Raw genomic sequence first — 14,465 nt, forward strand, 5'->3', positions numbered from 1 at the left:
GGTGCTGTGGGGCTGGACATTGTGAGTCACTAGCCTGACCTGGCGGTTTCCTGGTAACCAGGTGACATAGGAAGCTTTGTGGGTTATAGGCATCAGCCAAGGCCAGCAGCCCTCAGTCGGTAGCTGGCAGTGGAGGGAGGAGGAGGAGCTCCGACTGTGCTCTTTGACGGCAGTTTTTGTGCCTCTCAGCACTTGTCGTGCGTTTCTTTTTGAAGTAAAACAGCAGGTCCCGGACCTCATAGACCATCCAGTTTGGGAGGTGGCGGCAGACTACGGGCTGAGGCCCCAGATCTGCCTGGGATCAGGCTGCTTCTACAAGTGCAGGGCCACCCTCAGTAGTGTGGCTGCTAGGGCAGCACAGTTACAGTTTCATCGAAGGCTCAGGCAGGAGTGGAGAGGAGTGTAGGTGCCCCATGGGGAATATACTGACCTGTTGTGTGTGCCCCAAAGTCAGCTCCAACTGTGGCTGGCCCAGGGGGAAGGCGGCATCCAGTTATGAATCTGATATTTATGAGGCCGTGGCTGCTGCAACATCAGAATCCACTACTGTAGAGCCTGGCAAGCTGGGTGTGGGAGCCACGGAGGGCCAAGACCTGCAGCACATCAGCAACCAAAAGATGCCCACAGGTAAAAAATCCACAGGTGCCGTTTACCCTCTGGCACACCTCTGGCCACCCCCACCCCCTTCCCATACCCTCATCCCCAGAGACATCCTCAGCTTCCAGCTCCCTCCTGTCCATAGCCAGCTTTCCCAGGTCTGGGGCATGGGAGACAAAGGCTGACTCTGCCTCCTGTCTTTGTCGTTGAGACTTTTTGATCTAGAAAAGGGAGAGCCCTTTTCTCAATGAAAATTCAAATACCCCAATTTTGGAGTCCCATCCCATTCTCTAGCCTCACTTATCTGGCCGGTTTGGTACCTAAATGAAGGAACCAGCTTAGGGTCAGATTGTTTCTTTTCTCCCATCCCTTAAGGTAGTGAATAATTGGGATAATTCAGGCCCAAATATTTGGATTTTTTTTTTTTTTTTTTTGAGACGGAGTCTCACTCTGTTGCCCAGGCTGGAGGGCAGAGGCACGATCTCAGCTCACTGCCACTTCTGTCTCCCGGGTTCAAGCAATTCTCCTGCCTTAGCCTCCTGAGTAGCTGGGACTACAGGAGCGTGCCACCACACCTGGCTAATTTTTTGTATTTTTAGTACAGGTGGGTTTCACCGTATTAGCCAGGATGGTCTCTGTCTCCTGACCTGGTGATCTGCCTGCCTCAGCCCTCCAAAGTGCTGGGATTACAGGTGTGAGCCACCGCGCCCGGCTGGAGATTTCTTAAATTCAAAATTCAAAATTATTATTTTTTGAGACAAGGCCTCACTTTGTCACCCAGGAATGCACTGGTGCAAACACAGCTCACTGCAACCTTGACCTCCTCAGGTTCAGGTGTTCCCCCCCACCTCAGGCTCTTAAGTAACTGGCACTAAGGCATCATGCCAAATTTTTCTATTTTTTATTTTTATTTTTGTAGAGATGGGGTTTCCTCATGTTGTCCAGGCTTGGTTCACTTTTAATAGTAAAATACACCTCAAATGTGTAGATATTTGGTTTCACTTTGGGCAATTATGAATATAGCTGTTAAAAACCTTGCTGTGTCTTGTTTGGAAACATAATTTTAAAAATACAACTAAGGAAACACTTAGGATTATGATTACTTGCTTATATGGTAAGACCAGGTTTTTCTTCATAAGAATTTTGGGGCTGGGCACGGTGGCTCACGCCTGTAATCCCAGCACTTTGGGAAGCTGAGGCAGGCAGATCACGAGGTCAGGAGATCAAGACCATCCTGGCCAACATGGTGAGACCCCATCTCCACTAAAAATACAAAAATTAGCTGGGCGTGGTGGCCTGTGTCTGTAATCCCAGCTACTTGGGAGGCTGAGGCAGGAGAATCGCTTGAACCAGGGAGTCAGATGTTGCAGTGAGCCGAGATCGCACCACTGCACTCCAGCTTGGTGACAGAGCAAGACTGCATTGCAAAAAAAAAAAAAGCTGGTAGAATTTTTTTTTCCAGTGAAACCATATGAATGTAGTGTTTTTGGTTTTTCCTTTTTTCAAAAGATTATTAATTATTGCTTCAATTTCTAAAATAAATATAGGCCTATTCAGATGATCTGTTTTTCCCCAGAGGACTTTTGGTCTTCTAAAATAGATAAAAAGGAATTAGCTCATTTCATCTAATGTATCAAATTGTGGGCATAGATGTGTTCAGAATATTCCTTTATTATTTTGTGATTTAACTGCTCTTCAATTGATGCTATAAGTACATTGTAACATCTTTCTTTCCTTTGTGGTTAGCCAAGGTAGAGGTTTATCAATGTTACTGATCTTCTCAAAGAACTGGCTTTTGATTTTGTTGATTTTCTCGGATGACTTCCTGTTTTCTATGCCATTGATTTCTGCAATCTTTGTTTTTTAAGCTTAGAGTATGAATTTAGATTTTTCTCATTATTGACACCGCATCATGAATGTAGCTCACTGAATTCAATCTCACTGAAATGTACACTAAATAATTAAAATAATTAATAAGTATGTTTCACCACAATTTAAAAAGTAAGACAGGATAAATGATAAATGTAGCAGGATACGTAAATCCATAGAATTAAATGGTCATGTAACATTTTGAAAAATAAGGAGATTGGCCTGGACCTTCAAATGGGCAGGAGGTGTGATAAGACGCTCTCACTGAACCATACAGTGCCTTTCTGTATTAACCGGTTCTTAATGAGAATATTTCACATGGTTAGGTTGCCCTAGCTAGAAAGCCAAGGCTCTTTCTTTCTGCTTCTCTCCTTTGCTTTCCTTCCACACCAAAGAGAATGGTCCAGCAGCAGCTCAGTCGATGCTTGTCAACCACCCACCTCCATAGACTCCAGCCCTGGTCCCCACATCCCCCAAGGCTCCTAGTGGGATTCCTCAGCAGCACCAATGCACTGACTGTCACTCTATGTTCTCCTAGGTTCTGTTCCAGATCTGGAGGATTGTGCATTTGACATTGTGGAGGATATGTTACCTGAAATGGTAAGATGCATTCCTTCATCTGGAAGAGAAATTTTTTTTTCTGAGGCTTCTTTCCTTATTAATAAAATGGAGATATAAAAATCTGACCATGTACATAACAGATGACTAAGATAATTTTCTTGGTAGGGGGAATATCAAGTGAATATCATATTTGATTGCCATTGTCAATCAAGCTTCCATTGGTCATGGACTCTAGCAAACAGCCATTTGAGTTTATGACCAACTGAGGCCTGATTGACAATGACAGTAAAAAATGACAGCATCACCTACAAACTGTCTGGTAGTGAGCATATTTCTTAGTAGCAACTTTTTCTTCTTGAAAAGTAATTTTGTATTTGCCAGCCAACATGGACTTGCAAATGTTCCATGAAAACCCATTGCCTTTTCCACAAGCATTTTCTATGCTTTATTTGGGGGCCAGTGACTTGATCACTGTTGGACATGTGGTTTTCTAATGTCACCATGTGAATAAAATACCTGTGCCAACAGGACCCAGCATGATCGGATCCTTATGGTGTTTTCCTTTCTCCTATTGTAGGTCAACTATATAGCCGAAAATTCCTACCGTATGTATTCCTTTTTTTATTATTTTAAAAAAAGCTTTATTGAGACATAGTTGACATGCAAAACAATTCGCCCATTTAAAGTGGGTGATTCAGTGTTTTTACTATATTTACAGGGTTGTGCAACCATTGTTACAATCTTATTTTAGAACCTTTTCATTTCCCCTCTAAACCTCGTATCCGTTAGTGGTTACTCCTCTCTTTTCCCAACCCCCACATCCCTGTTTCTAGGAAGCCACTCATCTACTTTGTATTGCTGTAGATTTGCTTATTCTGGCCATTTCTTTTTTTTTTAACTTCTTTTTTTTTTAAGTTCTGAGATACATGTGCAGGATGTACAGGTTTGTTACATAGGTAAAAGTGTGCCATGGTGGTTTGCTGCACCTGTCAACCCATCACCTAGGTATGAAGCCCTGCATGCATTAGCTGTGTATCCAGATGCTCTCCCTTCCCCTGCCCCCTGACAGGCCCCAGTGTGTGTTGTTCTCCTCTCTAACACCATTCGTATTCTAAGACCACTCCCTTGCTGATGACAAATCTAAGTGATGGGTCACGGGGGACTCTCTTGCCTGTTTTTGTCTGGAGAGTCTGCCTGGCTTCAGGTTCCTGATAGGAGTGAGGACCTGGAGTGCAGTGTGAGAATCAGATGGCTCAGTGAAGAACTGTCATCATCCACTGGAGTCCCTGGAAACAGCCGTATCATTTAGATGATGTGGGTTTGTGTGCACGAGGGTTGGGAGGTAGCTAGGGGTGAATTAATGAGTAGTGATTGTGAATGTGTTTGTAAATGCGTGTTTTCTTCCAAAAACGTGGACCCGCATGCCCAGCACAGTATAAGTGTCACTTTTCTTGAATTTCTGCCCTATGGTGGTCCTCTCACCTCAGCCTCCCGGGTCATGTCATTCTTCTAATAAAAAGGAAGAAAAACTTCAACACCACCATACACTTTACATAAGTGTCCCCTTTCCTCCCTCAACACAGCTGTACCTAAAAATGTGTTCAATATCCCTACTCCATAGATGGAGAGAGTGCAGAAAGGAGTGAACCCAGATTTTTATCTCCTGAATGGAAGATGCTAAAGTGAACCCAGAAATGGGTCCCGATGTTGATGGTCTGTATTACTCAACTGTGTCATCACTCAGGCTTGGTGATATGACCCCACACCAGGGAGTTCCAGCACCTATGTGTGCCCTGGTAGTGGTAGTGGATGGCCTGTAAGTGTGCCAAACATTGCCCACCATCAAATGGGGCCCCAGTGGTCACATAACCCTGGGTAGCAAAAGGTACACGGTACAATAGACATTGGCATGGGCATTACTGTGAAATACACATAGAAAGCCCACAGGCTTCTGGTCAGCTCACAGATTCTGAGAAGTGTAAGGTTCACATGGAACAGTGCAGGTCAACATCTGTCAGTGCTGGGGTCATTCCTTAGCACTTGGTCAAAGCAGGGAAGGATCAGGAAGATATTGCATTGTATTTAATAACATGACTACCTCAAGCCTTAGAAATGCTCCAATCCATGGCCGGGCACGGTGGCTCATGCCTGTAATCCCAGCACTTTGGGAGGCTGAGGCAGCAGATCACCTGAGGTCAAGAGTTTGAGACCAGCCTGGCCAACATGCTGAAAACCTGTCTCTACTAAAAATACAAAAATTAGCCGGCCATGGTGGCCCATACCTGTTATCCCAGCTATTTGGGAGGCTGAGGCTGGAGAATCGTTTGAACCTGGGAGGTGGAGGTTGCAGTGAGCCAAAATTGAGCCACTGCACTCCAGCCTGGGTGACAGAGTGAGACTCTGTCTCAAAAAAAAAAAAGAAAAAAGAAATGTTGCAATCCATAGCAGACAGACAACCGCCAGTGCCACATCAGAACTCAGAGGACAACATTGTTGTTACCCTGGTGAACATCACCCTCATTGGAGACCTCCTGCACCGCTAGGTTAGTGAGGCTCAGCACTCACCATGTACTGATCCGCATGACAGACTGTCGCACTGTCCGGGGCTGGTTGTGAGCATGAGCAGCCACTGACTCAATGGATGCACACACAGTGTAAAGAAACGGAAGACATGGGCTGGGCACGGTGGCTCAAGCCTCTAATCCCAGCACTTTGGGAGGCCGAGGTGGGTGGATTGCCTGAGGTTAGGAGTTCGAGACCAGCCTGGCCAACCTGGTAAAACTCCCATCTCAACTGAAAATACAAAAATTAGCTGGGTGTGGTGGCGGGCACCTGTAATCCCAGCTACTAGGGAGGCTGAGGCAGGAGAATCACTTGAACCCAGGAGGTAGAGGTTACAGTGAGCCGAGATTGAGCCATTGCACTCCAGCCTGGGTGACTGAGCGAGATTCCATCTCAAAAAAAAAAAAAAAAAAAGGGAAGAGCAGAGGAGAAATATCACAGGGTTAGTACTCAGCCAAAATTGGTGAGGGGGCAGAACAGGAATCAGGTCCCCACTTCTCTGACATGGAGCAGACAGGACACAAGTCAGCAGGGATGGACTTCAGGGTCAGCACAGACACAGACAGGTCCCATGCCTGATCTTCCTGGGGCCGGGACAGATGAGTTTTTCTTTTTCACCGCTTCTGGAAGTCACTTGAGGAATGGTCCTTGAGGAGACACTGTTGGCCAAGGGTTGTCTGGCCCAGAAATGTGTGTGTGTGGTTTTTTTGTTTTGTTTGTTTGTTTGTTTTGAGATGGAGTCTCACTCTGTCACCCTGGCTGGAGTGCAGTCATGCGATCTCAGCAGTCTGCATCCTCCACCTCCCAGGTTCAAGTGATTCTCCTGCCTCAGCCTGCTGAGTAGCTGGAATTACAGACATGCACCACCACGCCCAGCTAATTTTTGTATTTGTAGTAGAGTCGGGGTTTCTCCATGTTGGCCAAGCTGGTCTCGAACTCCTGACATCAGTTGATCCACCCGCCTCAGCCTCCCAAAGTGCTGGGATTACAGGCTTGAGCCACCGTGCCTGGCTGACATGTGTTTCAGCTGGACAGAGCCCCCTAGCACTGGGCCTGTAGCTGCAGCACTACCGAGTAGCAGGGGAGGTGGGGAGGGACACGAGTGCCAGTGCACCATGAGCTCAGCAGAGGGATGGGGACTAATTCCAGAGTCCAGCTCATCCTTGCAACTCTTCTGTGGAATCCAGCACACATCACTTTCCACTTATTTTATAGACGGTTTGGAATCTTCAGTGTCAAACTCTTATCTGTGTTGTGTCTTCCCACAGGGTGGGTAGAGGAGCCCTGGCTGTGGGTGTTTCCTGCCAGGGCAGTGACTGTGCCTTCCGCATTAGTCCTTATTCCAGAGCTCAGTCCTGGGGAGAAAATGTTAGGCCCCATGGGCATTGTAATGAACACATCCCTGGGATGAGTTCTAGGTCGCCCCTGGGCTGGGATCTAGTGCAGGTGTGGAAATGTTCCCTTCTCAGCCTGTCCAGCCCATTGAGGCCTACAGCAATGCTAGAGCCTGCCCCAGCTTCTGAGTCAGGGTCCCTGGAGATGAAGTTGAGCTCCTGAGGACAGTGAGGTGCCCCTGCCCCTCGGCTCCTGCTGCTCTGATCCTGTCTAGACAGGCTGTGCAGGGCCACGATCTTCCCCTGTGTGCACGTGCGCCCCCTGCTGGAATCCCTCTAGACCTGGATGTTGTCCTCATTGTTGTCATATCCCCAGCCCCACACAGTGACTGGTCCTTGTGTAGATGCCCAGGAAGTAACCATAAACATATGGTAGGAGCACAGCTGCAAACTATTTCACAAGAAAACACCAGGGGAGGGGAGTCATGTCTTCCTCATGTCTGGATCTCTTGTGCCGTCTAGTGTGGTTCTCAGTCATATATGTGCCTCCTCATATTTAAATACATGTAAATATTTACAATTAAAAGTTCAGGACCGGGCGTGGTGGCTCACACCTGTAATTTCAGCACTTTGGAGGCCAGGGTGGGTGGATCACCTGAGGTCAAGAGTTTCAAGACCAGTCTGGCCAACATGGTGAAACACCGTCTCTACTGAAAATGCAAAAATTAGCTGGGTGTGGTGCCACATGCCTGTAATCCCAACTACTTGGGAGACTGAAGCAGGAGAATCACCTAAATGCGGGAGGTGGAGGTTGCAGTGAGCCGATATCATGCCATCATACTCCAGCCTGGGCAGCAAGAGTGAAACTCCGTCTCAAAAAAAAAAAAAAAAAAAAAAATCAGAACCTCATCACAACAGGCACCGTGCAATGGCCCAGCAGCCTTATGTTCATGCAGCGGAGAGATTTCCATCCCTGCAGAATGCTCTTTCACATCTGCTGTGAGCCTGGCTGAGGGACCGATTGTTGAACTCCTGTAACTCAAAGCGTGCACATCAAAGTGGGAAATCTCAGGGCTGCGAGATTGGAGGTGAGACCTGTAATGGGCCAGTGAAAGGAAAAAGTTAAAAAGTGGTTCCTTCAGTTCCTCTTTCTCACTTGAAGGCTGACAGGTGTGAGCAATGCCTTTTTAGAGACCCCTGACTCCACAGAGACCAGGAAGAGTCTGACAACACTGAGGAAAGGGCAGAGTGATCTCATGCAACCCAATGTGGCCTCACCTGCAGTAGGAGGCTGGGCGAGTTGCTCTCTGGAATAACTCCTACCGGATGTTTTTGTCTGTAATGATTGGCCAATGGACACCATTCATGAGGGCAGCTGCAATGAGGCAGATCTGCAGGTAGAGAATGATACTCTAGGAGGATCTCTGGGAGCAGTTGGGTGACACTTGTTGCTTTGGAACCTAGGAAAAGGGCAATGAAGTCAGAACCAAAGGAAATATGTGTAGAAGTCTGACTTGTTCCTTTTGTATTTTAATAAGATAGAGATGAGACAATATGTGTCCATGGGCTTTGTGTGCTGTGTTTGTAACCATTTTTTTTCTTGCTCTGGTGTTTAATGGTTATCTTTGCAGAAGACCAGTTTTTCTTGTCTATGTCACAACAAACATCAAAGCCTTAATTTTTGATTGGTTAACATCTTCTGGGACTTGGGAATGCAAGAGTCTTATTAGGTCTAGGCACTGACTAAGATGCAAGGTATCTGGTGAGACTCCCTCATGCTATTTGAACACAGTTGTTTCCCTGAGATGGTCTCCGAATCTTCAGTCCCACGCTCCATATGCCACATCCAGCAAAGCTCCCTGAGGGGCTAACAGTCTTCAACCATGAGGGCACTGACATTAACTGCGTGTCCTTTTAGGTCCCCCTGAGAACTGCCTGAGTTTAAAATTTGTACCACCAAGTGAGGAAGACAATGAGGATGCCCAGGTAAGATCCCCTTTCTTTGCCTTCTAAAGAAATGTTGCTTTCCTGATGTGAGAAACAAACTCACCCATCCACACCCAAAGAATGGACTCAGAGGCCTGCAGAACAGCAAAAGTGAGACTTTTCATGATGGTCTTGCAAGATCGGGTGTCTGATGGGCAGACACACCCAGCACAGTTTCAACAAGCAATTTATCCCCTAGTGTGCGGGTCCCTTCCCTTGATCCTCATAGGCTGAGTACTATGGGACCATAATCTTCCCAGGTGTTCCATATTGATTTTGGTTAGGAGCTTTAGGTATTTTTTATTTAGGGTTGTATTACTGCATTTTGTTGCAGCCCCCAATGCATTGCCATCCTAGTCAGCTCAGGGGCTCTTCAAGTATTTGACTTACTACCTAAGTAGCTAGGCACGCTGATAAGAACAGACGAAGTGAGCTATTTTGCAGGCTAGTAAAATTTCAACTTAGACTAAACTTCTTTTTCAAGTGATGGGAACTAAGCGGTGTGGAAGGGGTGCCCAAGAAGCAGGCATTGCCTAGCCAACCAGGAGCCCAGCATATCCTATTTCTTCTGTACTTTGCTGACCTAAACAGGTTCAAGGCACTTTGTCTTAAATGTGGACCACTGTACACATTATTTCCTTCACCTGATTTCTTTCCTTCTCAATTAACTTTGATATAAGAATACGATGAGGAACATAGGGTACAACATACACAATTGTCATTGTTGGGATGGAGTTCAGTGGGAGTGTCTTCCTATCTAATACATGACACACTAGGGTGTTTTTAAATGACAGCATCCATCATCAACTGTAATGCAGAGGCATTTTCCTCCACACGAGTTTTTCTCCTTGGATTAGGCATCGTGCTTTTACCAATCTAAATCAACCTCAAAGATAAATTCTGTGGGAAAAGCTCTTGTCTTTTTCACAGGTGTACTCTATGCTAGCATGTTTAGTCTTTGACCATTGACTCAACCACTGTTTCACAACTAGTTTTCTGAAGTCATCACGAGACTAACAGATCTGTGTAAGGGGTGCAGCACAATTGATCTGATCCTCATAGTATCTTCTTTTATCTCATTGCAGATTTTACCATCACGTTTCCAGGGTACGTACCTTGAATTAACTTACTTTCTGAGAAACAAATTTGCTGGTTTATTATATAGAAACTTTAATCTGGGTTCCTGTTAAAAAATACTGGGGGTGTGGTGAGAGCAAATGATTCTGCAAGTGTATAACTATGAGCAGAGGGGCTGTAGAAATGTGTGTGAACCAGAGGAACAAGCAGGAGATTTTGTGTTAGCCAGTGTGTCTTCACCTGGAGTAGCAGTGAGTGCACCTCTCACTGACTTATCCTGATGTTGGTGGTTCTAAAGAGTGAATTCTGGAGAATCTCAGCAGGGAAGACGATGCCTTTCCAGGCAGGCAACAAGACTTCAGGTGGGATCTAATAAAACACCATTTCCAGCAACCTTCAGGTTATACCTGCTGCTTGGAAGGCTGAGGGAGGGTGTAGAAAGAGAAAAAGAAAAAGTAAATATAAGCCGAGTTTGTTCTTTTCAGAGTTTAATGTCATCGTGGTTAGAAGTACTAGGTTTTTTTTTTTTTTTTTTTTGGTTTTAACATATGCTAAATTTTTCTTTTTTTTTTTTTAATTTTATTTTATTTTTATTGATCATTCTTGGGTGTTTCTCACAGAGGGGGATTTGGCAGGGTCATAGGACACTAGTGGAGGGAAGGTCAGCAGACAAACAAGTGAACAAAGGTCTCTGATTTTCCTAGGCAGAGTGTTTGTGTCCCTGGGTACTTGAGATTAGGGAGTGGTGATGACTCTTAAGGAGCATGCTGCCTTCAAGCATCTGTTTAACAAAGCACATCTTGCACCGCCCTTAATCCATTTAACCCTGAGTGGACACAGCACATGTTTCAGAGAGCACAGGGTTGGGGGTAAGGTCATAGATCAACAGGATCCTAAGGCAGAAGAATTTTTCTTAGTACAGAACAAAATGAAAAGTCTCCCATGTCTACTTCTTTCTACACAGACATGGCAACCATCCGATTTCTCAATCTTTTCCCCACCTTGCCCCCCTTTCTACTCCAGAAAACCGCCATCGTCATCATGGCCCATTCTCAATGAGCTGTTGGGTACACCTCCCAGACGGGGTGGTGGCCGGGCAGAGGGGCTCCTCACTTCCCAGTAGGGGCGGCCGGGCAGAGGCGCCCCTCAGCTCCCGGACCGGGTGGCTGGCCAGGCGGGGGGCTGACCCCCCCATCTCCCTCCCGGATGGGGCGGCTGGCCAGGCGTGGGGCTGAGCCCCCCACCTCCCTCCCGGACGAGGTGGCTGGCCGGGCGTGGGGCTGAGCCCCCCACCTCCCTCCCAGATGGGGCGGCTGGCCGGGCGGGGGGCTGATCCCCCCACCTCCCTCCCAGACGGGGTGGCTGGCCGGGCGTGGGGCTGAGCCCCCCACCTCCCTCCCAGACAGGGCGGCTGGCCGGGCGGGGGGCTGACCCCCCCACCTCCCTCCCGGACGGGGCGGCTGGCCGGGAGGGGGCGCTGACCCCCCCCCACCTCCCTCCCGGACGGAGCGGCTGGCCGGGCGGGGGGCTGACCCCCCCACCTCCCTCCCGGATGGGGCGGCTGGCTGGGCAGAGGGGCTCCTGGCCGGGCAGAGGGGCTCCTCACTTCCCAGTAGGGGCGGCCGGGCAGAGGCGCCCCTCACCTCCCAGACGGGGCGGCTGGCCGGGCGGGGGGCTGAGCCCCCCACCTCCCTCCCGGACGGGGCGGCTGGCCGGGCCGGGAGCTGAGCCCCCCCACTCCCTCCCGGACGGGACGGCTGGCCGGGTGGGGGGCTGACCCCCCCACCTCCCTCCCAGACGGGGCGGCTGGCTGGGCAGAGGGGCTCCTGGCTGGGCAGAGGGTCTCCTCACTTCCCAGTAGGGGCGGCCGGGCAGAGGCGCCCCTCACCTCCCGGATGGGGCGGCTGGCCGGGCGGGGGGCTGAGCCCCCCACCTCCCTCCCGGACGGGGCGGCTGGCCAGGCGGGGGGCTGACCCCCACCTCCCTCCCGGACGGGGTGGCTGCCGGGCGGAGACGCTCCTCACTTCCCAGACGGGGTGGCAGCCAGGCGGAGGGGCTCCTCACTTCTCAGACGGGGCGGTTGCCAGGCGGAGGGTCTCCTCACTTCTCAAGACGGGGCGGCCGGGCAGAGACGCTCCTCACCTCCCAGACGGGGTCGCGGCTGGGCCGAGGCGCTCCTCACATCCCAGACGGGGCGGCGGGGCAGAGGCGCTCCCCACATCTCAGACGATGGGCTGCCGGGCAGAGACGCTCCTCACTTCCTAGATGGGATGGCGGCCGGGACGAGGCGCTCCTCACTTCCCAGGTGGGATGGCGGCCGGGCAGAGACGCTCCTCACTTTCCAGACTGGGCAGCCAGGCAGAGGGGCTCCTCACATCCCAGACGATGGGCAGCCAGGCAGAGACGCTCCTCACTTCCCAGATGGGGTGGCGGCTGGGCAGAGGCTGCAATCTTCGCACTTTGGGGGGCCAAGGCAGGCAGCTGGGAGGTGGAGGCCGTAGCGAGCCGAGATCACGCCACTGCACTCCAGCCTGGGCACCATTGAGCACTGAGTGAATGAGACTCCGTCTGCAATCCCGGCACCTCGGGAGGCCAAGGCTGGTGGATCACTCACGGCTAGGAGCTGGAGACCAGTCCGGCCAACACAGCGAAACCCCGTCCCTACCAAAAAAACACGAAAACCAGTCAGGCGTGGCGGCGCGCGCCTGCAATCGCAGGCACTCAGCAGGCTGAGGCAGGAGAATCAGGCAGGGAGGCTGCAGCGAGCCGAGATGGCAGCAGTACAGTCCACCTTTGGCCCGGCATGAGAGGGAGACCGTGGAAAGGAGAGGGAGAGGGAGACGGGAGAGGGAGAGGGAGACGGGAGAGGGAGAGGGAGACGGGAGAGGGAGACGGGAGAGGGAGACGGGAGAGGGAGAGGGAGACGGGAGAGGGATCAGAAGTACTAGGTTTATAGGCTTTTGAGTATCCTGTGTTTTTGATCACTTCTTCTTTATTATTTAAAGATGATCTTTCTGGGAACACCTGCTCTTTTCTGCCTCTGTAACTGCAAAATGTCAGAGCCTTTGGTTTGGGACTCAGTTCTGTCACAGGCAGTCGCTTAATCCTGGAGACAGAATTCTTCTGTGGTGTGCCCAGATGCATAGGAGAAATGGATCCTCACCTTATTAACTGTTAGGTTTCATGGCAGCACATTCATTTGTCCTTGCTGTTTACCTCTGGTATCAAGACACCTCCCTGGGCATGGAGGACAGAATGAAAATTCACTCTGGGCTCACTGCAAAACCTCCAGGGTCTTGGAAATGGACGGAGAAGCACAATCTTGAGCACACTATCAGCATTCCATTTCTTCATTTGAATGAGAATATGCAGTTGCACCATCATTTGTGGAAGAGGCTTTCCTTTCCCCATTGTGTATTCTTGGCACCTTTGTTGAAGATCAGCTGACTCTGTATGTGTGCATTTATTTCTGGGCTCTCTATTCTGCATCTGTGATACTTACGGGTGCCCCCACGCTAGAAGCATGCTGTCTGAATTTCTCTGTTTTTTGTAGATTTCAATCTTATGAATGCGTCCTCCAACGCTATTCTTTTTCAACATTAAAATGGTTATTTGAGGCACATAAAAATTCATTAAAGTCTTAGGATTATCTTTTCCATTTCTTCACACATGGCTGTTACCAGTTTGATAGCAGTTGTTGTGAGTCTGTAGATCATTTGTGTAGTATTGTGTGTTAGTCATGTTTAGTCTTCCTATCCATGAATATGGGATGCCTTTTAACTTATTTGTACCTTTAGTTTTAAGAATCTTTATGTCGACAGCTAATAACTTAGATTTAACATGACTGATATAAATTTGTGATTTATTTTTCATTATTATTATTTTTTTGAGACAGAGTCTCACTCTGTCACCATACCGGGGTACAGTGATGTGATCTCTGCTCACTGCAGCATCTGACCCTGGGTTCAAGTGATTCTCTTGCCTTAGCCTTCCCAGTAGCTGGGACTACAGGTACAAGGCACCATGCCCAGCTAATTTTTAAATTTTTATTAGAGGCATGGTTTTATAATGTTGGCCAGGATGGTCTCAATCTCTTGACCTAGTGATCTGCCCGCCTCGGCCTCCCAAAGTGCTGGCATTATGGGCATGAGCCACCACACCTGGCCAAATTTGTGATTTTTTATACCAATATTTTCTATGTCTGCATGAATAGGCATCAAATAAAAAAATTTATGTAAGCTAGTTAACCAAAAAATCACCCCTGTACTCATGGACATTTTTTCCTGAATTTGTTCATTTCTATTGGTATACATTTCCTCATTTCAGTAGATCACGTATATTTAAACCTGGAAACTTATCCTTATGGTAGAAAGTGTTCAGAGTCACGTCTCTCAGCTTCACTGGAGTAGGTAGAGGAGGCTGTGTGAGCTTGGCCTGTTTGAATGAAGCCTGATCCTTAGGGAATCTCCTCAGGGAGAG

The 14,465-nt window shown here is 48.7% G+C and overlaps 1 protein-coding gene across 2 annotated transcripts in view; it reads left to right on the plus strand.

Moving 5' to 3' along the window:
- The window catches only part of LOC100982189 (aspartate-rich protein 1-like), a 38,635-nt gene that overhangs the window by 462 nt on the left and 23,708 nt on the right, over positions 1–14,465 (plus strand). The window contains exons 2-6 of one of the 2 annotated variants that reach the window (XM_055105456.2): positions 451–627; positions 3,005–3,066; positions 3,605–3,632; positions 8,842–8,909; positions 9,995–10,016. In XM_055105456.2, the coding sequence (XP_054961431.2) occupies positions 618–627; positions 3,005–3,066; positions 3,605–3,632; positions 8,842–8,909; positions 9,995–10,016 (190 nt within the window). In that variant the 5' untranslated portion in view covers positions 451–617. Of the gene's footprint in view, positions 1–26; positions 628–3,004; positions 3,067–3,604; positions 3,633–8,841; positions 8,910–9,994; positions 10,017–14,465 lie in introns of those variants that run through there. The other variant, XM_034948917.3, reaches the window with a different exon arrangement.

Source organism: Pan paniscus, chromosome 23 (assembly GCF_029289425.2).
Source record: "Pan paniscus chromosome 23, NHGRI_mPanPan1-v2.0_pri, whole genome shotgun sequence".
NCBI classification, from domain to species: domain Eukaryota; kingdom Metazoa; phylum Chordata; class Mammalia; order Primates; family Hominidae; genus Pan; species Pan paniscus.